Genomic DNA, 24,142 nt, shown 5'->3' on the forward strand with positions numbered 1-24,142 from the left:
CACGCGGCCGGCGGGGGCGGGGCCGCCGCGCCCTTCCGGGCCCCAGGCCCCGCCCCTGCGCTCGGGCCCCGCCCCGGCCCGCGCAGCAGGCGCTGTCCCTGCCGGACGGCCACGCTCGTGGAGTGGCCGCCAGCGCCGGCCCTGGGGTTCAGCCCGGAGGCGGGGACACCTCCTCGGCCCCGGGGGGCTTCCCCTGGCCAAGCCCGGGCCAACGAGGCGCTTCTGAGGGAGCCAGCAAACCCAGCGCCGCGACAGCCCCCGACCCCGCGGCCGCCGGGTCCATGTTCTGACCCCTGGCGCGGCCGGCCGTCCTCACACCCCGCCCCCGGGCCGCTAATGGCCAGCTGCCTGTCCTGACCCGGCTGAATCCCGAATTCTGTGCTGGGGGCGGGTCTGCCTTTGGCCTGCGTGGCGGGGCTGGAGGCCAGGAACCATCGGAGCTCCTCCTGTTCCCGGGGCGGACACACCTGGCGCTCCTGGACTGACAGCAGCCGGGCTGCCCACACCACCTGTCAGGGCCGCGGCTGTCCTCAGCGCTGAGCGGCCTGGGCCTCTCCACAGTCCGGATCCAGGCTTGGAGGGTCCAGGCGGCCAAATGGCCCACGCCTGGCCCCCAGGACACATGGCCTAACCCTTGGCCCGGCTGGAGTCTGCTGGGTCCCCCTGGCTGAGCCTGTGAACCCTGACTCTTGGCACTTGGCTGGCTTCCACTGCTTCCCCAGGCCACAGCAGAGAGCTGGACCAGAAGTGGAGCAGCCGGGGCTCGAACCCGTGCCCACGTGGGATGTGGCACCGCAGGAGGTGCCTTAAGCAGCTCCTCTCCTTAGTGCATACGTCACTAGAGAACACAGACTATGTGGCCAAAGGGTGCTGAGTGAACTCTTTTCTGCCAGGGTTTTCTAGAGAAACTGGACCCAGAGCTTGCTGAGAGACACACGGAGGCTCCTGACGGCAGAGAGGTCTCAGACCGCGGCCCGGAGCTGGGCTGAGGGGGCCGCACCCAAGGCCCGAGCCCCACAGGGGAGGCGGGGTCTGCAGGCCGGAAGCAGAGGGAGAAGGGGCAGCACCGGGTCACGGCGGAGCACCGCTTGCAACGTTGGCACCCCAGCTGAGAGCCGGTGCAGCTGGGGAGGCAGCAAACGATGGCCACAGTGGTTGGGCCCCTGCCACCCACCCACGTGGGAGACCGGTGGAGTTCCATGGCCCCTGCCACCCACCCACGTGGGAGACCGGGTGGAGTTCCATGGCCCCTGCCACCCACCCACGTGGGAGACCGGTGGAGTTCCATGGCCCCTGCCACCCACCCACGTGGGAGACCGGTGGAGTTCCATGGCCCCTGCCACCCACCCACGTGGGAGACCGGTGGAGTTCCATGGCCCCTGCCACCCACCCACGTGGGAGACCGGTGGAGTTCCAGGCTCCCAGTGTTGGCTTGGCCCAGACCAGGCTGTGTGGCCATTTGGGGAGTGAACCAGCAGATGGAAGATTGGGGGGGGTACGTGTGTGTCTCCCTCTCTCTGTCATTCTCCCTTCCAGGTAAAGAAGTCCATCCTCCCTAACACCGAGGTATAAAACAAGGCGCGTCCTGGCCCCCACCCGCCCCGGGGAGAACCTTTGGGGCTCTGCCCTTGCTCCTCTTACAACACACCCTCCTGTTCCCTCCACTGCAGCCACTCGGGGGCAGGAGCCCCCTCCCCGGTGGTGCCCCGGGGGTCCCTGCGAAGGGCCCCAGGTGCAGCCCCTCCCTGCCTGGGGCCACGTTTCACACCCAGCGACCCCAGGAGCAGCAGCAGGGCTCCCCTCCTGGGAGCGTGGCCCCGGCTCAGCACAGGGAGCCCCCAGAGTGAAGGGAGCGGCCGGTGGGCTGTGGGAGGCCCTGGGTCCACCCCGGAGACACAGCTGGGGTCCCTGCCAGGCTGCCTGGGCCCCCACCGCACTTGCCCACTTGCCGCTGCGTCTTCCCCGGCCCCTCCTTGTCTCTGCCCCGCCTTCTGCTGAGCTCTTTCCTCCCTCTGTGTCTTCCAAAGGTGTCCTCATGTCTGGGTGGGCAAGTGGCCATCAGGGAACCTTCCCCTGGTGCCTGGAGCCAGCGGCCTCCAGACAGGTCCAGGTCTCAGCTCCTACCTGGGTGGGCAGAAGCCATCACACTGTCTCTCACCAAGGGTCTAAGTTGCCGCCGTGAGCATGGGGCTCCTGCCTGGCGCTGTCTTGGGCTCAGGTCCTGCCGGGCCGCCAGCCTCCTCCTCACCCCCTCCTGGGCGGGCCACTAGACAGCTGTTCCCAGGATCTGCTTTGAATTAAAGTGGCATGGCCCTTTAAGGGAAGCATCCGCCGCCTCCACTGCCCCTTTGATGTCGCTGGCTGAAAGGTTCCCAGTGCCGAGATCTGAGGGTTTGTTCTGCCTCCCCAGGGCGGAGGGAGGGCCGGTGGGGTCACATGGCCCCCGCCTGGCCCGGCGGGGGAGCCAGGGCTGCAGGGTGGGTGGGGCCGCGCTGAGCTCGCTGGGCTGGGCAGCTGGGCAGGCTTTCTGCCAGGTGACCCCAGGGCGCTCACACCTCGCTCCCAGGCGCTGGAGGTCAGGCCTAGGAGCAGCGCTCACACCTCGTCCCAGACGCTGGAGGTCAGGCCTAGGAGCAGCGCGCTCACACCTCGTCGCAGACGCTGGAGGTCAGGCCTAGGAGCAGCGCGCTCACACCTCGCTCCCAGACGCTGGAGGTCAGGCCTAGGAGCAGCGCTCACACCTCGCTCCCAGACGCTGGAGGTCAGGCCTAGGAGCAGCGCTCACACCTCGTCCCAGGCGCTGGAGGTCAGGTCTAGGAGCAGCGCTCACACCTCGTCCCAGACGCTGGAGGTCAGGCCTAGGAGCAGCGCTCACACCTCGCTCCCAGACGCTGGAGGTCAGGCCTAGGAGCAGCGCTCACACCTCGTCCCAGACGCTGGAGGTCAGGCCTAGGAGCAGCGCTCACACCTCGCTCCCAGGCGCTGGAGGTCAGGCCTAGGAGCAGCGCTCACACCTCGCTCCCAGACGCTGGAGGTCAGGCCTAGGAGCAGCGCTCACACCTCGCTCCCAGACGCTGGAGGTCAGGCCTAGGAGCAGCGCGCTCACACCTCGTCCCAGACGCTGGAGGTCAGGCCTAGGAGCAGCGCGCTCACACCTCGTCCCAGACGCTGGAGGTCAGGCCTAGGAGCAGCGCGCTCACACCTCGTCCCAGACGCTGGAGGTCAGGCCTAGGAGCAGCGCTCACACCTCGTCCCAGACGCTGGAGGTCAGGTCTAGGAGCAGCGCTCACACCTCGTCCCAGACGCTGGAGGTCAGGCCTAGGAGCAGCGCGCTCACACCTCACTCCCAGGCGCTGGAGGTCAGGCCTAGGAGCAGCGCTCACACCTCGTCCCAGACGCTGGAGGTCAGGCCTAGGAGCAGCGCGCTCACACCTCACTCCCAGGCGCTGGAGGTCAGGCCTAGGAGCAGCGCTCACACCTCGTCCCAGACGCTGGAGGTCAGGTCTAGGAGCAGCGCTCACACCTCGTCCCAGACGCTGGAGGTCAGGTCTAGGAGCAGCGCTCACACCTCGTCCCAGACGCTGGAGGTCAGGTCTAGGAGCAGCGCTCACACCTCGTCCCAGACGCTGGAGGTCAGGCCTAGGAGCAGTGCGCTCACACCTCGCTCCCAGACGCTGGAGGTCAGGCCTAGGAGCAGCGCTCACACCTCACTCCCAGACGCTGGAGGTCAGGCCTAGGAGCAGCGCTCACACCTCACTCCCAGGCGCTGGAGGTCAGGCCTAGGAGCAGCGCTCACACCTCGCTCCCAGACGCTGGAGGTCAGGTCTAGGAGCAGCGCTCACACCTCGTCCCAGACGCTGGAGGTCAGGCCTAGGAGCAGCGCTCACACCTCGTCCCAGACGCTGGAGGTCAGGCCTAGGAGCAGCGCGCTCACACCTCGTCCCAGACGCTGGAGGTCAGGCCTAGGAGCAGCGCTCACACCTCGTCCCAGACGCTGGAGGTCAGGCCTAGGAGCAGCGCGCTCACACCTCACTCCCAGGCGCTGGAGGTCAGGCCTAGGAGCAGCGCTCACACCTCGTCCCAGACGCTGGAGGTCAGGCCTAGGAGCAGCGCTCACACCTCGTCCCAGACGCTGGAGGTCAGGCCTAGGAGCAGCGCTCACACCTCGTCCCAGACGCTGGAGGTCAGGCCTAGGAGCAGCGCGCTCACACCTCGTCCCAGACGCTGGAGGTCAGGTCTAGGAGCAGCGCTCACACCTCGTCCCAGACGCTGGAGGTCAGGTCTAGGAGCAGCGCGCTCACACCTCACTCCCAGGCGCTGGAGGTCAGGCCTAGGAGCAGCGCTCACACCTCGTCCCAGACGCTGGAGGTCAGGTCTAGGAGCAGCGCTCACACCTCGCTCCCAGGCGCTGGAGGTCAGGTCTAGGAGCAGCTCCCTGGATCTGAGCCGTGGCTGTGCCCCCCCCCACCCCCAAAGACCCGCTGGGATCCCCACCGCCTTTCACCCCAGATAGCTCGGGGCGGGGGCGGGGGGGCTTTGCTCGGCAGGGCTCTGGGGTTCAACTAAGGGGGAAGGCTGCTGATGGGGGGGCTTTGGGGACACTGAAGAGGGGGCCAAGCTGCACGGGAACCCCAGCCCTGAGGCCCTTGCTGGGGCGGGGGCCTCCCCTGAGAGCAAACCACCAGGGGAGGGGCTGGCCTGCCTGGTTTCCCCGCCCCCCCAGCGGCCAGCAGCTGGGGCGCAGAGCTGCCCAGGTGGCCGTGCAAGTCAGGGTAGCTGAGGCCAGCGCGTAGCAGCTGGGCCCCAGACGCCAGGCAGCAGCTGGCAGAGCCGCGCCGTGCACTGAGCGCTGCCTGGGGGGGAGCTGGCTGTGCAGCACTGAGCAATCGCCCTGTCCAGCCCAGGGAGCCAGGTCCAGGGGTGGACATTCCGAGTCCAGAGGCCTAGGCCAGTGGCCTGGTCTTCCATGTGTCAGAGCCCTCAGAGGGTCTCTGGTGGGCTCCCCACGCTGCCATCCGCCTTCCACCAGAACCTGCCCCAGCACCGGCCGCTCTCCCCTCCCCCCAGGGACTGGGCTCCCGGCCCCTGCAGGAAGGCCCGTGACTCCTGGCGCTGACCTCTGCTGCCCCCACCTTCCTCCCCACAGCAGGGCCGGTTAACCAGCCCTTCACCCCCTCCTGTACCCTGGGTGCTCCCCAGAGAGTGCAGCCCCACCCTGGGCACGCCTGGGAGCTCCAGGCTGAGCCGGGAGCAGCTGCTGCCCACCCCAGCAGGAGCCCCGCAGGCCCATGGCCAGCATCTGCGGGGTGGCTTCCAGGGACCCGTGCAGCATGGTGACTCGGACATCGTCCTGCTCCGCACCCCAAGCCTGAGTGTCCGCCCTGCTGGACAGTCCTCTGAGGGCTGGCCAGCATCCAGGACACCTTTGCTGAGAATGGGGCTGACCCCGGCACAGCTGGCCTATCTGATGCTCTGTGGCCTCCTGCCCTTTCACTGCTCAGGGGCCTGAAGCTGAGACCAGCCACAGGGCAGCAGGGACGAGGCCACAGGTCCTCGGTCACCCTGCGCCACCCTGACTCTGTAGGGGACATCTGTGTGATGAGCAGTCGGGGCCAGGGAGGTTTCCAGGGTGTGACCAGTCCACCACAGCCCTGCACCCCTGGCTGACCCTCAGCAGTCTGACCCACTGCTGCGTTCTTTTAGGTAAAAATCACAGAGCGTGGAGCGACCACTCGAGTGGACACTCCCTGGTGCTCAGTGTGTCCACAGCACGGGCGACCAGCACCACTGTCGGCTGCAGGGGCTCCCTCACCCCGGGGAGAAACCGGCACCCAGTAGCAGCCCCTGCTCGTCCCCTGCCCCGTGGACACTCTGTGCTCCCGGGTCTGTCTCCTGGACACGTGCTGTCACACGGCAGGCGCCGTCTGTGTCTGGCCAGCCATGCGGGAGCCTGCGTCTGTGTCACAACTTCACGCCTTTAGGGCTGGAACACACACCAGGAAATGGCCGTCCCGGAGCCGATCCCTCCGAACCTCGGGCTGTGGCTGAGTCACGCTGCTCCGAACACTCACCTGCAAACGCTTTTTTTAAGATTTATTTTACTTCAAAGGCAGAGAGAGAGAGAGAGAGCGAGCGAGCGAGCACCTCAATGACCAGGGCTGGGCCACATAGAAGCCAAGAGCCTGGAACTCCGTCTTGTCTCCCATGTTGGTGGCAGGGGCCAAGCACGTGCATCAGCAGGGAGCCGGATCAGAAGTGGAGCAGCCAGAGGGGTCAGCACCATGGCACAGTGGGTTAAGCCATCACCTGCAGCCCTGGCATCCTATGTGAGCGCCGGTTCGAGTCCCGACCGCTCCACTTCCCATCCAGCTCCTTGTTAATGCATCAGAGAAAGCAGCAGAGGACGGACCAAGTGCTCGGGCCCCTGCACCCACATGGGAGACCCGGATGACGCTCCGGGCTCCGGGCTCCGGCCTGGCCCAGCCCTGGCGTTGCAGCCATTTGGGGAGTGAGCGAGCGTGTGGAAGACCCTTCTCTCTCTCTGTCTCTCCTACTCTCTCTGTAACTCTGCCTTTTGAATGTGAACAAGAACAAGAGGCGCTGGAGCAGCAGGAGCCAACTGCTCATACGGGGTTCTGGCCGCTTAGCCCACGGCACCACAGCCACACGCCAGCCCTGCACGTCCAAGCTTTCATGTGAACCCCTGTGGTCAGTTCCTTGGGAACACCTGGCCCCCGGGCGTGGGACGGCCGGCTCACCTTTCACATTCCTGCCAGCCACGCACGGCACCCACACCTCCTTCTTTGCCCCCGGCCACCCCTGTGTGTGAGGCTGGAGGCTCTGGAGTCCCCCTTGTACCTGTCCGGGCCACACTGGCACTGGTCTCAGTGCAGGCGGCCTGGATGTGAAGGTACAGCACCCGGTGGCTCAAAGGGCCTGACCTCCCAGAAGATTCCACCAGAAAACGTGAAGGAGTCTCAGGTGTGAGGACAGAACTGGCCCCTGCGAGAAGGAGGGACGCAAGGACAGGGCCAGGCTGGACACAGGAGGACATCGGGGTGAGCAGCCTTGGAAGCCCTGGCCCCGGCCCTGCCCGCCATGGGCTGCAGCAGGGGCTGGGGGCGGGCAGGGACTGAGACCAGGATGGTGGCAGGGTGGGGTGGGGGCGGAGCTCTGGGGAGCTGTGGGTCTGAGCCCCTCGGCTTCAGCCACTGCTGCTGAATAAGCCAGGACAGGAACTCATTTCAATGTGCAGGCAAAATCCGATCCCATATCCACAGACCCCAGAGGGGAGACGTGCGTGCTCCTCTCGTCCTGGGGGCTGGCCGTCATCCCTGCCCCCATGCATGGACACCCCAATCCCTCTGGGAGGTCAGGGCACTGCCCCGCTTTATAGAAGAGGACCTGGGGCCAGCGCTGTGGCGTAGCAAGTAAAGCCACCACCTGCAGTGCCGGCATCCCATATGGGCACCGGTTCGAGTCCCGGCTGCTCCACTTCCGATCCAGCTCTCTGCTGTGGCCTGGGAAAGCAGTGCAAAGATGGCCCAAGTGCTTGGGCCCCTGCACCCGCGTGGGAGACCAGGAAGAAGCTCCTGGCTCCTGGCTTCAGATTGGTGCAGCTCTGGCCGTTGTGGCCATCGGGGGAGTGAACCAGTGGATGGAAGACCTCTCTCTCTCTCTCTCTCTCTGTAACTCTGCCTTTCAAATAAATAAATAAATCTTTAAAAGAAGAAGAGGAGGAGGAGGAGGAGAAGGAGGTGGAAGAAGAGGAGGAAGAGGGACTGGAGGTGGGGGCATGGGGGCCTGCCCAGGATCCCCCGCCGGGCAGTGACTCAGGGCCAGGTCTGTGCAGCACGGCCCTGGGCAGTGAGGTCATCCAGCTGGAGGGTACCCTGCCGCTGCCCAGGGCCTCAGTGTGCCCCGGAGGCAGCTTCCTGCCCAGTGAGGAAACTCTGTTGAGGTCAGCCCTCCCTGGTGGCCCGGGTGTGAGCAGGGCCTCCTCTGGCCAGCCCCGAGCAGGGCCCTTTAAGTGATCCAACAGCAGCGGGACCACCAGCGCGCAGCTTAGCCAGACCCCGGCTCCTGTCAGCTTCCCTGCAGGGTGGCCTCTGTGGAGTGGACTGCGGAGTGGACAGAGCTCCTGACCCGGCCGGCCTACTCCGTGGTGCCCAGCTCCCAGGCGGTGCAGCCAGCCTCCAGGGCGTCGGATGGTAGGTCACCGGGTCGGCAGAGCCAGCACACCTGCCCTGCGTGTGTGCTTCTGGGGGGGTGGGGGGGTGGCTTCCTCCTCCAGGCCCAGGACTGGCCAGGGTGCAGGCAAGGCAAGGGGCTCTCAGAGGAGGCAGCTTCCGGGGCCACCTCTCATCTCCGGCCAGGAGCTGAGGCGCCCTCCCCACTGCCCCCAACGACCAGGTGGGCTCCAGAAGCCCCGCCCACGTCCCGGACTCGAGTCCCAAGAGGCATAACCTGTTCTCTGTCTTTCCTTTGGGTGTACTGACTCGCCCAGGCTGCAGCTGGGGAGAAAGGGCGGCGAGCCGCAATTTGTGCGCACGGGAAGGGAGGTGGGGGGACGCACGCCAAGCACCCTCCCCAGCAAACGCTAAGCGGATTCGCGGGGTCCAGCGACCGCAGCCCTGGCACCCGGAGGGGAGGCAGGCGGGGAGGGCGGGGAGACGGCGCCAAGGCGCCAGAGTGCACCGAGGTCACCGAGCCCGGGCCAAGCAGGCAGCTCCGGGACCCTCGGCCCCATCCGTCGATGGCGGCGGGGCAGGGAGAGAGGGGCGCGGCGGTCAGGGCGCAAGGGGCGAGCCTGGGCTTCACCCCGCGTCCCTCCGGCCCCGGAGCCTCCGGGAGCCGCCCCGAACGTGCCCGCTCAGGCGCGGGCCAGGGCGACTCCCCCGCGGCGCCGGGGCCCTCCCGCGGGTGGCACAGAGCGCCGGGGCCTCGCGCCACACCTGTCCGCTCCTCCCGGAGGCCCCGGCGCCGCCACTGCCGGCCCCTCCGCGCGCAGCCCTGTGTCCGCCGCCGCTTTGATCCCGGGGGCCCCGCGGGATAAAAGTCCCGGGCGGCTCCGCGCCAGCGCCAGACGGGGAGCGCAGCCGAGCCCGGCGCACCAGCGGGCGGCGCAGGGCGAGCGACGCCGAGGAGCCCGGCCACGGGGCCGCCCGCGCGCGCCGCGGTGAGCGCCGGGCCCTGGGCTGTTCCGGGTAGGGGGAGGGATGCGGGCCGGGGTCCGAGGCGCCCGCGGGCTGCTCTGGCCCTGGACGGTGGGCGGCGGAGGAACGCTGGCGGCCGCAGGTGAGCGCGCTCGCCCCGCGCCCCCTGGCCCGTCGGGACCGGCCCCGCCGCGCCCCGCGCGCAGCGCCCCCCGGCGCGGAAAAGCCTCGCTCGGCGCCGCCGCCCCTTCCAGCAGCCCCGGGGGCGGCGGCGGCGGCGGCGGCGCCGGGCTGGCCGCGGTGGATGGGGCCGCCGGGGCCGCGGGCCGCGCTGCCCCCCACGAAGCCGGGCCGGGAGCGCCTCCGGCGGCCACGGCGGGGTAGTCCAGGCCCCTCGGTCAGGCTTGCGGTTTGGGAAGAAAAGGCAAAGCCTCCGCCAAGAAAGCAGTGAGCGCGGCCCCCTCCCCCCGGCCCAGCCCGGGCGGCGGCGGCACATCTAACGCGCGGGCACCCGGGCCGCCGCGGCCCCCGCCGCTCATTGGCGCGGGCCGGAGCCAGCGCACCCAGACCTCCCGCTGCCCTCGGCCGCTGCGCGCCCAGCCCGAGCCGCGGAGCCTCGACGCCGAGCCGCGCGCGCCTCCCCGGCCAGGCTCGGTGTGCGGCGCGGGGGGCAAGCAGGCAGGCGCGGCGGCGCCCCCGGCCCGCGCCCCCCGCCGCCGCCGCCGCCGCCTCAAGGCCGCCCGCTCTCCGCAGGTGGCCGCGGGCCCGACTGTCGCGTCCATGGGCCGAGGGGTGCGCGTGCTGCTGCTGCTCCTCTGCCTGCTGCCCTGGGCCGGGGGCGGCGCGGCCAGGAAGACCTGGCGCCGCCGCGGACAGCAGCCGCCGCCCCCGCCGCCGCCCGCACCGCAGACCGAGGCGGCGCCGGGGACCGGGCAGCCGGTGGAGAGCTTCCCGCTGGACTTCACGGCCGTAGAGGGCAACATGGACAGCTTCATGGCGCAGGTCAAGAGCCTGGCGCAGTCCCTGTACCCCTGCTCCGCGCAGCAGCTAAACGAGGACCTGCGCCTGCACCTCCTGCTCAACACGTCCGTAACCTGCAACGACGGAAGCCCGGCCGGGTAGGGCCCGAGCCCGCGGGCGCCGGACGCCCGCCCCCGCCCCCGCCCCCCTGCCCCCTCGCCCCTCGCCCCTCGCCCCTCGCCAGGTCATCGGGCAGGGCCCAGCTCCGAAACTCGCCGCCCGGGGCGGGGGAGCAGCGCCTGCCGGCCTGGCCGCCGGCCAGCACGGGCACTGACCCCTCGGCCACCGCCGGTGCCCAGCCTGGCTGCTGGCGTCCTTGGGTGCGGGGCGGGGAGACGGCCGGCAGGAGGCCACCCCCGGGGCGGGGGGCGGATGGCGGGGAGAGCCCTGTCGCGCCTAGCCTAGGGGACCCCCGGGGAGCCGGCCCCGGCTGCAGGGCCACGGGGCGGGGACACGGGACGCACGTGGAGGAGGGGGAGCCGCGAGGTGGGAGGCGGGGGCGCCCCTGCGCGCGGGGCCTCGACGACAGCCCCGGGGAACGCGACGTCCTGCGAGCCGAGGTTACCGCGGGTCCCATGCCAGGCGGGCCGTGGGGATTTTCCACGGACCACACCGCCCCGCGCGGCCCGTCCCCGCCCCGCGAGCGCCCCCTCCCGGGACGGGCGGCCCCGCAGGGGCGCTGTGCGCGGGCCTGGACGCGGGCGCCCCCGTGCGGCCGCCGTGCGCTAGGCCACGACAGGTGGCGCCACCCTTTGCGGCCCGGAGCGCGGCGCGGGACTCGGGGCGCCCTGCCGCCGGTCCCTCTGACCGCGCTCGGGCGTGCTCCCGCGCAGCTATTACCTGAAGGAGTCCAAGGGCAGTCGGCGCTGGCTCCTCTTCCTGGAAGGTGCGTCCCGGGGCCGGAGGCGGCGGGGCGGGCCGGGCCGGGCCGCCGGGTGTGCAGTCCTGAGCCCGCAGACTGCCCGCAGGTGGCTGGTACTGCTTCGGCCGCGAGAGCTGTGACTCCAGGTACGACACCATGCGGCGCCTCATGAGCTCCAAAGACTGGCCGCGCACTCGCACAGGTCAGTGCGGGAGGAAGCCCCCAGGCAGCCCCCAGCCCGGATTCCCCTCTCACACATTGGATTCCGGCCCCCAGGGGTTGATGGGGTCCCCCCAGCGTCACAGCCTGGGGTCGCAGCCGTCTTCCCCTGCCCCCAGCCCTGCACAATCTCCCCTTTACCCCCCCAGGCACGGGGATCCTGTCCTCACAGCCAGAGGAGAACCCCCACTGGTGGAACGCCAACATGGTGTAAGAGGGGGTCCCTCCTGGGCGGGGGTCCTGTCTGGGAGGGGCCCTCCTGCGCGGCTCTCAGGGTCTCTCTGTTGCAGCTTCGTTCCTTACTGCTCCAGCGACGTGTGGAGTGGGGCTTCCCCCAAATCCGAGAAGAGTGAGTCCCCCGCCGCTGCGCGCCCACGCGCCCCCTGCTCGGGCGCGCGGCCTGGCCCGGACAGGGTCCTCACTCCGGGGCTCCCCTGAGGAGGGGGAGGGTCCCCGCTGCCTCCTGCACTTGCTCCTCCCCCCGCCCCCGTCTACCCCAGCCCCTCCCGACCCGCCCAGATCCCCAAGCCCCTCCCTCCAGCTGAAGCCACGCCCATCCGCGCAGACGGCTACGCCTTCCTGGGCGCGCTCATCATCCAGGAGGTGGTGCGGGAGCTGCTGGGCAGAGGGCTCGGCGGGGCCAAAGTGCTGCTGCTGGCCGGGAGCAGGTGCGCAGGGCGCGGGGGTGGGAGGGCGAGGAGGGGCGGAGCCCGCGCCGGCCGCCAGGGGGCAGCTCCCATCTCGCCAGGCCCGGCGAGGGGGAGGAGCTGGGGCCAGCACCTGTGTCCCGGGAGCCGGCCAGACCAGGGCTGGGCTGCCTGCTCGGGGGTCCTGGTAGGCAGGGGTCACTCCCGTTGGTGGCTGCGGCTGGCAGGCAAGGAATGGACGATCAGGAAACTGAGGTGGGGGGAGGGGACCAGCTCCGGACGGTGGAAGCAGGGCGGCTGCCGGCCTTGGCTCTGAGCCAGGTCCTGGAAGGCCTTGCCCCTGAACCATGGACAGAGCACGTGTCCACTCAGGACGCGCCAGGACCCCCTGCCCCTCCAGCGGGCGCAGGCTGGGGGCTGAGCAGCCCCGGGGGCCACCTGGCCTCACGGTCGGCATCCCTGCAGTGCTGGGGGCACCGGGGTGCTGCTGAACGTGGACCGCGTGGCCGAGCAGCTGGAGGCGCTGGGCTACCCGTCCATCCAGGTGCGGGGCCTGGTCGACTCCGGCTGGTTCCTGGACAACAAGCAGTACCGCCGCACGAGCTGTGTGGACACCGTCACCTGCGCGCCCACGGAAGCCATCCGCCGCGGCATCAGGTGGCTGCACGGGGCCTGGGGTGAGGGCGTGGGGGCTGGGGCGCAGGGCCCTCCCGGGCCTGACCTGAGCCGTGGCCCCAGGTACTGGAACGGGGTGGTCCCGGAGCGCTGCCGGCGCCAGTTCAAGGAGGGCGAGGAGTGGAACTGCTTCTTCGGCTACAAGATCTACCCCACGCTGCGCTGTGAGTGGGCCTGCCACGGCCACCCCTGGACGTCCGAGGTCCAGCTGACGCGGGCTGCTGCTACTGCTCCCAGCTCTGAAGCCCCTGGTCCCCGTCACCCCAGGGTGGTGGGCTGCCCTGTACCTGGGAGGGGCGTATGTACTTTGTACGTACAGTTGCCTCTGTGTGCCGTGGGCCGCGGGCTGGCCCTTCGCTGCCCCTCACTGAGGGCGAGGGGGCCGTGGTCACACTGAAGGGTCCTGCTCAGAGGGAGGGCACACGGGTGGCGGCCGGAGCCCAGCCCTGTGCCCGCCTCCCGGCCCGGTGCCCGCCCCCAGCCCTGTGTCCGCCCCCAGGCCCGGTCCCCGCCCCCAGCCCTGGGCCCGCCCCCTGGCTCGCTGCCCTGCCTCCCGGCCCGGTGCCCGCCCCCAGGCCCGGTACCCGCCCCCAGCCCTGTGCCCGCCTTCCGGCCCGGTGCCCGCCCCCAGCCCTGTGTCCGCCCCCAGGCCCGGTCCCCGCCCCCAGCCCTGGGTCCGCCCCCTGGCTCGCTGCCCCGCCTCCCGGCCCGGTGCCCGCCCCCAGCCCTGTGCCCGCCTCCCGGCCCGGTGCCCGCCCCCAGCACTGTGCCCGCCTTCCGGCCCGGTGCCCGCCCCCAGCACTGTGTCCGCCCCCAGCCCTGTGCCCGCCTTCCGGCCCGGTCCCCGCCCCCAGCCCTGGGCCCGCCCCCTGGCTCGCTGCCCCGCCTCCCGGCCCGGTGCCCGCCCCCAGCCCTGTGTCCGCCCCCAGCCCTGGGCCCGCCCCCAGGCCCGGTGCCCGCCCCCAGCCCTGTGCCCGCCTCCCGGCCCGGTGCCCGCCCCCAGCCCTGTGTCCGCCCCCAGCCCCGGTGTTCGTGGTGCAGTGGCTGTTTGACGAGGCCCAGCTGACCGTGGACAACGTGCACCTGACGGGGCAGCCGGTGCAGGAGGGGCAGTGGCTCTACATCCAGAACCTGGGCCGCGAGCTGCGCGAGACGCTCAGAGACGTGCCGTGAGTGTGGGCGGCCCTCCGAGGGCACTTGGGGCGCAGAGGGCAGGGTCGAGGGTCGGCGGGAGCCTCAGGGAGGGGGCGGGGCGCGGCAGGGGGCGTAAGGCTCACAGCGGCTGTCTCCCCACCAGGGCCAGCTTTGCGCCCGCCTGCCTGTCCCATGAGATCATCATTCGGAGGTCAGTGTCCAGCCCCGCCCCCGCGAGGCAGGGCTTGCTGCGGCCCGGCCCCTCCAGGGGTGCTGAGCCTGCTTGTGTCTCTGCAGCCACTGGACCGAGGTCCAGGTGAAGGGGACCTCGCTGCCCCGGGCGCTGCACTGTTGGGACCGGAGCCTCCAGGAGAGCCACAAGGCCGGCAGAGCCCCTCTGAAGGGCTGCCCCACCCACCTGGTGGACAGCTGCCCCTGGCCGCACTGCAACCCCTCGTGCCCCACCATCCGGGACCAGTTCACGGGGCAGGAGATGAGCGTGGCCCAGTTCCTGATGCACATGGGCTTCGACGTGCAGGCCGTGGCCCAGCAGCAGGGACTGGAGCCCAGCAAGCTGCTGGGCATGCTGAGCAGTGCCCGCTAGGGGCGCCCTGGGGCCGGCCACGCCCCGCCGGCGTCCGCCTGGGGGCCCACCTGGGGCGCCCTGGAGCCGGCCTCGCCCCCGCCGGCCCCCGCGTGGGAGCCCTCCCCACCGCAGCCCGGGCATGCTGGGTGGTGCCAGCTAGGGGCGCCCTGGGGCCGGCCCCCCCCCCCCGCCTGGGGGCCCACCTGGGCGCCCTGGGGCCGGCCACGCCCCCGCCGGCCCCCGCCTGCCCCCGCCTGGGGCCCCTGGAGCCGGCCACGCCCCCGCCGGCCCCCCCCCCCGCCTGGGGGCCCACCTGGGCGCCCTGGAGCCGGCCACGCCCCCGCCGGCCCCCGCCTGCCCCCGCCTGGGGCCCCTGGAGCCGGCCACGCCCCCGCCGGCCCCCCCCCCCGCCTGGGGGCCCACCTGGGCGCCCTGGAGCCGGCCACGCCCCCGCCGGCCCCCGCCTGCCCCTGCCTGGGGGCCCACCTGGGCGCCCTGGGGCCGGCCACGCCCCCGCCGGTGTCCGCCTGGGGGCCCACCTGGGCGCCCTGGAGCCGGCCTCGCCCCCGCCGGCCCCCGCGTGGGAGCCCTCCCCACCGCAGCCCGGGCATGCTGGGTGGTGCCAGCTAGGGGCAGCGCCTGGAGCCGGCCTCGCTGCCTGCAGGCTCCCGCGTGGGGGCCATCTCACCGCAGCCTGGCCGGGGCCCGGGGACCCTGCCCGGCCACACCCAGAGACCAAGCACTGGATCCCCCAGCCTGGCGTCAGGGACAGCCCCTCCCAGCCCAGCCCCGCCAATCATGCCCTTTTGTATTATTTTATAAAGTGACTTTTTTATTACTTTAATTTTTTTAAAAAGGAAAATAAGAACTCTATGATGAATGATATTGTTTTGAAACATATTTTTTTTAAATAATGAAAAAAATATGACAAAAGAGCCTCACGCTGCAGCTGTGTTTCTTTTGGGGGGGGGATTGGGAGCGTGGGCAGGGACAGGGGCTCCTGACCTCTGACCCCGTAGACAGTGAAAGACAGAGAGAAAGGTCTTCCTTCCATTGGTTCACTCCCCAAATGGCCACCACGGCCGGCGCTGTGCCGATCCGAAGCCAGGAGCCAGGTGCTTCCTCCTGGTCTCCCACGTGGGTGCAGGGCCCAAGCACCTGGGCCATCCTCCACTGCCCTCCCGGGCCACAGCAGAGAGCTGGCCTGGAAGAGGAACAGCCAGAACAGAACTGGTACCCGACCGGGACTAGAACCCGGGGTGCCAGCACCACAGGCGGAGGATTAGCCTAGTGAGCCGCGGCGCTGGCTCAACAATTAAACCTTTTTTTAAAAAAAGATTTATTTGGGGCTGACACTGTGGCGTAGTGAGTAAAGCTGCCACCTGCAGTGCCGTCATCCCATATGGGTGCCGGTTCTGGTCCCGGCTGCTCCACTTCCCATCCAGCTCTCTGCTGTGGCCTGGGAAAGCAGTAGAAGATGGCCCAAGTCTTTGGGCCCCTGCACCCATGTGGGAGACCCGGAAGAAGCTCCTGGCTCCTGGCTTCAGCGCAGCTCTGGCCATTGCAGCCAACATGGGAGTGAACCAGCAGATGGAAGATCTCTCTCTCTCTGCCTCTCCTTCTCTGTGCGACTCTAACTTTCAAATAAATAAATAAATCTTTAAAAACAAAGTTTTAGGCCGGCGCCGTGGCTTAACAGGCTAATCCTCCACCTTGCGGCGCCGGCACACCGGGTTCTAGTCCCGGTCGGGGCGCCGGATTCTATCCCGGTTGCTCCTCTTCCAGGCCAGCTCTCTGCTATGGCCCGGGAAGGCAGTGGAGGATGGCCCAAGGCCTTGGGCCCTGCACCTGCATGGGAGACCAGGAGAAGCACCTGGCTCCTGGCTTCGGATCAGCAGGATGCGCCGGCCGCAGCGGCCATTGGAGGGTGAACCAACGGCAAAAAGGAAGACCTTTCTCTCTGTCTCTCTCTCTCACTATCCACTCTGCCTGTCAAAAAATAAATTTAAAAAAAAAATCTATGCTTAAAATAAAAAAAAAAAACAAAGTTTTATTTATCTGAAAGGGAGAGTTATATAGAGAGGTCTTCCATGTGCAGGTTCACTCCACAAATGGCTACAGCTGGGGCTGGACTAGCCTGAAGCTCTCGTGGGTGCAGGGGCCCAAGGACTTGGGCCATCCTCCACTGCTTTCCCAGGCCACAGCAGAGAACTGGATCGGAAGTGGAGCAGCCGGGACCAAAACCGGTGCCCATATGGGATGCCGGCCTCGCAAGCAGCCACCCAGCCAGGCTGCTGTTCCCAGGGCGACCAGGCAGAGGTGGTGGGGCCTCGGGGAGGGGAGGACCAGGAGCACCCTGGGCAGGGAAGCCCCCGGCCGTGGGCACTGCGGGGGAAGTTGATCCTGTTGAGCTCTGTTCTCAGATCCCGGGCAGCGACTCGGGGAAGGGGGACACAGCAAGCCCAGGCAGGGGCCACGGGGCCTTGTCTCCCCATGCTTTCTCCCCTGCATGCGCAGGGTGGAGCTGGGGCAATGTGGGGTGGCCATGCCGAGTGGGCGGGGCGCTGCTGGGTGGGCGTCCATGTCCGCGGCCCAGGTGTGCATCTCCCTTCCTGGGCACCGGCTGCAGCCCTGGACAGTCCTTACGGTGAGCGTACTCCTGCGCCAAGGATACCCGCCCTGGCCACGGCGCCGTCCCACCCATGGCTCCCTCACTCCCAAGGGGCTGGGCAGAGGCTGGTCCCCATCCCTGGGGGCTGTTCCTAGGATGCGGCTGGAGGAAGGCCCCAGGATTGTCCTCACTCTGAACCGCCCCCCACCCCCGTCCCTGCGCTTGGTGAGCTACCCAGCCTCCCCGCCATCTCGCTGTGGCCGCCCGCCACCTGCAGCCGGCGTCCCAGAAACACCCTCAGCTTCGGGCACCATGAGCCCCTGGCCTTGGTGGGAGTGAGGAGGGCAGGAAGGAGACGCCAAGGCTGGGGGGGGGGGTCCTCCAGGACAGTTTGTGTGGTTAACTGACGGTGGCTGGGGCAGGTGTCGGGGTGCAGTAGGGGCTGGGGGCAGGTGTTGGGGTGCAGTATGGGCAGCCACAGCTTGGGACACCATATCCCCCATCAGAGAGCCTGGGATGGAGTCCCGCCTCCTTCCCACCCAGCTCCCTGGCAATGCACCTGGAGCAGAGGATGAGGCCCGAGTCCGGGTCCCTGCCATCCAATGGGAGACCAGCACGCAGCTCCGGGCACCACTTCTGCCTGGCCCAGCCCTGGCTGCTGTGAGCCTTGGAGTGAACCAGCAGGTGGAAGAGCTCTCTGTCTTGTTACTCTGCCTTTTGCATAAATAAACAGCTTTAGAAACAGCAAGCTGGCTGCGTAGCCATGAACTTGAGCTGAAGTCTCACTGAGGGGGCTGGGAGGCCGAGGGAGAGGGAGCCAGCTTCCTCCACAGGGACCCCGGCGTGGGTCAGAAGCTCCCGATGCAGAGGAGGGGCCTGGGCGGGGTCCAGCTGCTGTTTCACAGGACCGAAGGGCTAACATCCAAGCTGCCCACCCCAGTGAGGGGCACGCTCAAAGCGAGCGCTGCCCACAGGGGGCACCAGGCCGTGCCAGGACCCTGGAGCTCTGCCAGGGGGCTCAGGCACACATTCTGGGGACGACACCCTGGCCAGCCGGCCGAAGCTCCCAGCAGGCACCGTCACACAGATGTCCCCTGCACTCTAAGCCAGGTTACCTGGGGCGCAGGGGCTCAAGCTGCCACCTCACCCATGTCAGGACGCCAGTGGGTCCTGGCCTCTCTGCCGCCAATCCAGCTCCCTGCCAATGGCCTAGGAGGGCATCGAGCCATTGGCATCCACGTGGGAGTCTGAAGCCAAGCATAGCCCTGGCCACTGTGGCCACGCAGGGAGTAAACCAGTGAATGAAAGACCTCTCTCCCTCTCTCTCATTCCTCCTTTCAAATAAATAAACAAAATCTTTCCCAAAAAAATCTGTCTACAAAAGCCCCACCTGGCCTCTTCACAAAGGCCACGCCCAGAAACACGGGGTGGAGCCTCTTCCAGAACAAGGCCGTTCTCTCTTCTACAAAAAAAGAAGATTCATTTATTTACTTATTTATTTAATTTGAAAGGCAGTTACAGAGAAGCAGAAAGAGAGAGAGAGGAACTTCATGTGCTGGTTCACTCCCCAGATGGCCGCAACGGCTGGAGCTGCGCCGATCCGAAGCCAGGAACTTCTGGGTCTCCCAGCGGGTGCAGGGCCATCTCCCACTGCTTTCCCAGGCCACAGCAGAGAGCTGGATCGGAAGTGGAGCAGGTGGGACTCGAACCAGCACCCACATGGGATGCCGGCACTGCAGGCGGTGGCTTTACCTGCGATGCCACAGTGCCGGCCCCCCAACAAAATGTTTTAAAACCTATATGGCCGCCGCTGCGCCTCACTAGGCTAATCCTCCGCCTTGCGGTGCCGGCACACCGGGTTCTAGTCCCAGTCGGGGCACCGGATTCTATCCCGGTTGCTCCTCTTCCTGTCCAGCTCTCTGTTGTGGCCCGGGAGTGCAGTGGAGGATGGCCCAAGTGCTTGGGCCCTGCACCCGCGTGGGAGACCAGGATAAGCACCTGGCTCCTGGCTTCGGATCAGCGCGCCGGCCGCGATGGCCATTGGAGGGTGAACCAACAGCAAAGGAAGACCTTTCTCTCTGTCTCTCTCTCTCACTGTCCACTCTGCCTGTCAAAAATAAAATAAAATAAAATATAAAATAAATAAAACCTATAAAGTGTCTTAAATCTTTGTCAGACAAATTGAAGAGGTCCTCCACCTGTGGCGCTGGCATCCCATATGGGCGCCCGATTGTCCCGGCTGCTCCTCTCCCAGTCCAGCTCTCTCCTGTGGCCCAGGAGGGCAGTGGAGGATGGCCCAGGTGCTTGGGCCCCTGAACCCATGTGGGAGACTGGGAGGGGGCACCTGGCTCCTGATCGGTGCAGTGCCAGCTGTAGCGGCCGTTTGGGAAGTGAACCAATGGAAGGAAGACCTTTCTCTCTGTCTCTCTCTCTCACTGTCTGTAACTCTACCTGTCAAATAAATAAAAAAAAATAATTACATACTACTATAGTTTTAATGATAAGAAGAAAGCTATAGGTGCTGACATTGTAGCACAGCAGGTGAGACCACTGCCCCAGTGCTGACATCCCATGTGGGCACCAGTTTGAGACCCGGCTGCTCCTCTTCCGATCCAGCTCTCTGCTGTGTCCTGGGAAAGCAGTAGAAGATGGCCCGAGTCCTTGGGCCCCTGCACCCACGTGGGAGATCTGGAAGAAGCTCCTGTCTCAGCCTGGCCCAGCTCTGGCTGTTGGCGGCCATCTGGGGAGTGAACCAGCAGATGGGAGATCTCTCTCTCTCTCTCTCTCTCTCTCTGACTTTAAAATAAAATAAATATTATAAAAAGAAAGAAGCTATAAAATGTATCTTGGGGAACGGGTGGGAAAGCAGACTACTGGCCCTAAGCTCCCAGGAGTGACTGGGTGTGCAGGTTCCAGAGGGGCGTGGCCCTGTTTGAGCAGAGGCTGTGGGAGTGGCCAGGGTGGAACTGTCAGTCCCACTCACCATCAGCTAACCAGCCAGTGGGGCTGCAGGAGCAAGAGCAGGCAGCGGGCAACACGGGAACGGTGGTGGGCCCGGGCACGGGGTCGGCACTGGGTCCAGAGCATAGAATTAAATATTTTAGTTCAGGGGCCAGCGCTGTGGCGTAGCAGGTTTAAGCCCCAGCCTGCAGTGTGGGCATCCCATAAGGATGCCGGTTCTAGTCCCGGCGGCTCCTCTTCTAACCCAGCTCTCTGCTATGGCCTGGGAGGATAGTGGAAGATGGCCCAAGTCCTTGGGCCCCTGCACCCACGTGGGAGACCCGGAGGAAGCTCCTGGCTCCTGGCTTCGGATCAGCACAGCTCCAGCCATTGTGGTTATTTGGGGAGTGAACCAGCAGATGGAAGACCTCTCTCCTCTTTCTCTTTCTCTCTCTCTCTCTGGCTCTACCTATAACTCTTTCAAATAAACAAAAATAATAAATAAATAAGTAGGCCAGCGCTGTGGCTCAACAGGCTAATCCTCCGCCTGCGGAGCCGGCACACCAGGTTCTAGTCCCAGTTGGGGCGCCGGATTCTATCCCGGTTGCCCCTCTTCCAGGCCAGCTCTCTGCTATGGCCCAGGAGTGCAGTGGAGGATGGCCCAAGGCCTTGGGCCCTGCACCCGCATGGGAGACCAGGAGAAGCACCTGGCTCCTGGCTTCGGATCAGCGAGATGCGCCGGCCGCAGCAGCCATTGGAGGGTGAACCAACGGAAAAGAGGAAGACCTTTCTCTCGCTCTCTCTCTCACTATCCACTCTGCCTGTCAAAATAAATAAATAACTAAATAAGTAAATAAATAAATAAATAATATTTCTGTTGAAAATCAGAAGGGGTGACAGGCTGGCCATGGGTGAGTCCACACCGCGGTGTCCAGGTTCCAGTCCGCTGCACGCCCAATTCCAGCTGGTGCAGACCCTGAGAGGCAGTGGGCCCCTGCCACCCACGTGGGACCTGGACCGAGTGCTGGACTCCTGGCTCCAGCCAGCCTAGCCTGGGCCATTGCAGGCATCTGGGGCGTGAACCAGCAGTCGGAAGGTCTTTCTTGGTCTTTCTGTGTCACTCTGCCTTTCAAATAAAGAAAAAATAAATCTTAAAAGTTTTACAATTAAAAGATCTCTCCGTCTTTATCTTTGCATTTCAAATAAATAAAAAAATAAAATAAGCTTTTGAAGAAAAAATAAAAACAAGAGACTTTCCCCAGGTGTTCACATGCCCAGGAGAGACAAGTAAGAGCTTCCCTGGGCCCCGCCCCCACGCCCCGGTGGAGTCCCTGGGAGCAGTGAGGGAGCTGCCAGGGTGGCTGCTCCCCTGCCCCCTTCCCCACGGCCTCTGAGCCCCAGGAGGAAGACAGCCGGGTCCTCCTAAAGCCCGAGAGCCGCAGGGAGAGGTGGGGTAAGTGACAGAGGGCACCCGCCCCTCCCAGAGGCCCTGGCCACCCTCCCCCAGAGGCTGGGTTACCCTGTGGGGGTCTCCGGGCCTCTGCTCCCTCCCCTCCCCCTCCCCGGAGCCAGGCGAGGACACTGACCGATGCAGCGGCCTGGCTGTGGAGCAGGGCGGTGCCGGCAGCCAAAGGGTTAATGGCGCTGGCAGGGGCGCCTGCTGGGACGCAGCAGGGGGCCGGGGTCGGGTGTCCCAGAGGTGGGACTGGCATGCGGGCTGCTATTCCGGGGCTCTGATGGCTGCTGTCTATTTATAGTGCTGGGGGGGGCAGCCCCCCGCACAGGCGGCAGAGGCTGCCCGCTGCAATGTCACCACTGTCATCGTTGCCGCAGGCTGCCGGCGCCCGCCGCTGCCGCAGGGGACAGAGGGGCCTCGGCCGGCAGGCACCGCGTGAGAATGGGCAGCAGCATGGAGCCCCCCGGGGGTGGGTACCTGCACCTGGGTGCCGTGACGTCCCCCGTGGGCACGGCCCGCGTCCTGCAGCTGGCCTTCGGCTGCACCACCCTCAGCCTGGTGGCCCACCGGGGCGGCTTCGCGGGCGCCCAGGGCACCTTCTGCATGGCCGCCTGGGGCTTCTGCTTCGCACTGTCCCTGCTGGTGGTAGCCTGTGAGTTCACCCGGCTCCACGGCTGCCTGCGCCTCTCCTGGGGCAACTTCACGGCGGCCTTCGCCATGCTGGCCACGCTGCTGAGCGCCACGGCTGCCGTCCTGTACCCGCTGTACTTCACCCGGCTGGAGTGCCCGCCCGAGCCCGCTGGCTGCATGGCCAGGGACTTCCGGCTGGCGGCCAGTGTCTTCGCCGGGCTCCTCTTCCTGGCCTACGCTGCGGAGGTGGCCCTGACGCGGGCCCGGCCCGGCCAGGTGGCCAGCTACATGGCCACGGTGTCGGGGCTCCTCAAGATCGTCCAGGCCTTTGTGGCCTGCATCATTTTTGGGGCGCTGGTCCACGACACCCACTACGGGCGCTACGTGGCCACCCAGTGGTGCGTGGCCGTCTACAGCCTGTGCTTCCTGGCCACGGTGGCTGTGGTGGTGCTGAGTGTGACGGGTCTCACGGGCGGCCTGGGCTGCCCCTTCGACCGCCTGGTCGTGGTCTACACCTTCCTGGCCGTGCTGCTGTACCTCAGTGCCGCCGTGATCTGGCCGGTCTTCTGCTTCGACCCCAAGTACGGTGAGCCCGGGCGGCCCCGGGACTGCCCTCGGGGCAGCTGCCCGTGGGACAGCCAGCTGGTGGTGGCCATCTTCACCTACGTCAACCTGCTGCTCTACGTCGCCGACCTCGCCTACTCCCAGAGGATCCGCTTCGTGCCCACTCTGTAGCCTGGCAAGTGCCGCCTGCCCAGCTCCGCTGCCCGGCTGGGGGCTGCAGGCCCTGGAGGGGTGACCGGGTGAACCAACATGCAGGAGCAAGCAGGGGAGGGGGCGGGGCTCAGGGGAGAGGCCGCTGCTCTGCAGCTGGGCTGGCCAGGGACTGAGGGGGCCTTTCGCAGGGCTGCAGGGAGGGGCCTCCCCTCGGCGGCTCCAGGGCCTCCACGCCCACCTCTATCTCTGCCCCACCCCCACGTGCAGCTCCTTCATCTCTCTCCTTCTCCGGCCCTCTCTGGGCTCAATGCTGGTCACTGTGATAAGGGGACACCTGTGAAGCAGGTGCCACTGTGTCCACCTTGCCGATGGAGACATCGAGGCTGAGGACTTAGCAGATGGCCTGGGATGTCCGTGCCTGTCTGGAGATGCCACTCGGGCCGGGGTCTCCAGGGGTGTCAAGGGGCCAGCCAGTGGGGGGAGGGGGAGCGTGGGAATCCCAGCTCCAGGGCCGTCCCTGCACAGGGCCCTGCCCCGGGGGCTGTGCCAGCTCACAGAGGGCTTTACCACCTCCAGGGAGCGTCCCTGTGGCCGCACACATTAGAAGCACGCGGTGTGTGCAGTGGCTAGAGATGGCACCCACAACCAGCAGGGTCCCACAAGACACGGCGTCTAAGGAGCTGGGCTCCCACCCCGACTCGGAGCGCCCACCGACACAGAGGTTTCTACCACGCACCTGCTGTGGGCTCAGGGTGGCTGGCTCGGGGAGCAGTGAGCCACCGAGACACACACCCTGGGCTCCAGCCGCCTCCCTTCAAGTGTCCACCAGAGCCATCATCCTCCACGCTCCAGCCGCCTGCTCCTGTGCAAGAACCCAGCCCGGTCCAGCCCAGAGCCGGCCTGTGTCCGCCCAGAGCCCCAGGTGGGTGGGCAGCAGCTCTGTAGCTCCTGAGCCCATCAGCCGGCCCTGAACAATAAAGGCCAACGCTCACTTGTACCTGGCTCTAAGCAGTCTCCGCTGAGGGGCTGCGCCACCTGCACCTCCTGGCCTAGAACACGGCCTGGGCGAGGGAGGAAGTGGCCGGGGCGTGCCAGGCTCCGGGGCGGGGTGGGGGGGTGGGGGGCTGAGCCTTGTGTCCTGAGGAAGGGGTGGGCAGTGTCCTCTCGGTGGGTGAGAGAGTGGCTCAGCCAGGTGGGCCTTCTGCCCGAGATGCCCTCAACCCTCACCACCCCCACTCGGGTCTCCAGGGACCCCAAGCCTGGGGCTGGGCAAAGGGCCTGAGCGCTCCAAGCCAGGCTATGCAGGGCAAGGGGAGTGACCTCTGCCAGCCACTGGGGCAGGCACACAGGGTGGGGCAAACGAGTGACCCCCGTCAGCCACTGGGGCAGGCACACAGGGTGGGGCAAACGAGTGACCCCCGTCAGCCACTGGGGCAGGCACACAGGGTGGGGCAAACGAGTGACCCCCGTCAGCCACTGGAAGTAGCAGG

General features: G+C 67.3%; 2 protein-coding genes across 2 annotated transcripts; both read left to right on the plus strand.

Annotated features, from left to right (window-relative positions):
• The first annotated feature begins 9,897 nt into the window (after window positions 1-9,897).
• NOTUM (notum, palmitoleoyl-protein carboxylesterase) lies at window positions 9,898-14,469 on the plus strand. The gene is made up of 11 exons (XM_062216108.1): window positions 9,898-10,273; window positions 11,009-11,061; window positions 11,144-11,239; window positions 11,406-11,466; window positions 11,547-11,605; window positions 11,822-11,924; window positions 12,369-12,560; window positions 12,642-12,742; window positions 13,600-13,747; window positions 13,876-13,923; window positions 14,010-14,469. The coding sequence occupies exons 1-11, from the start codon at window positions 9,936-9,938 to the stop codon at window positions 14,314-14,316; spliced, it is 1,506 nt and encodes a 501-aa protein (XP_062072092.1). The 5' UTR covers window positions 9,898-9,935; the 3' UTR covers window positions 14,317-14,469.
• A 6,755-nt stretch (window positions 14,470-21,224) lies between these two features.
• On the plus strand, window positions 21,225-22,670 carry MYADML2 (myeloid associated differentiation marker like 2). The gene is made up of 2 exons (XM_062216559.1): window positions 21,225-21,302; window positions 21,683-22,670. Exon 2 carries the CDS (start codon window positions 21,747-21,749, stop codon window positions 22,668-22,670), a length of 924 nt encoding a protein of 307 aa, XP_062072543.1. The 5' UTR covers window positions 21,225-21,302; window positions 21,683-21,746.
• Window positions 22,671-24,142: the final 1,472 nt, after the last annotated feature.

The sequence above is a fragment of the Lepus europaeus genome, chromosome 18 (genome assembly GCF_033115175.1).
Source record: "Lepus europaeus isolate LE1 chromosome 18, mLepTim1.pri, whole genome shotgun sequence".
Taxonomy (NCBI): Eukaryota; Metazoa; Chordata; class Mammalia; order Lagomorpha; family Leporidae; genus Lepus; species Lepus europaeus.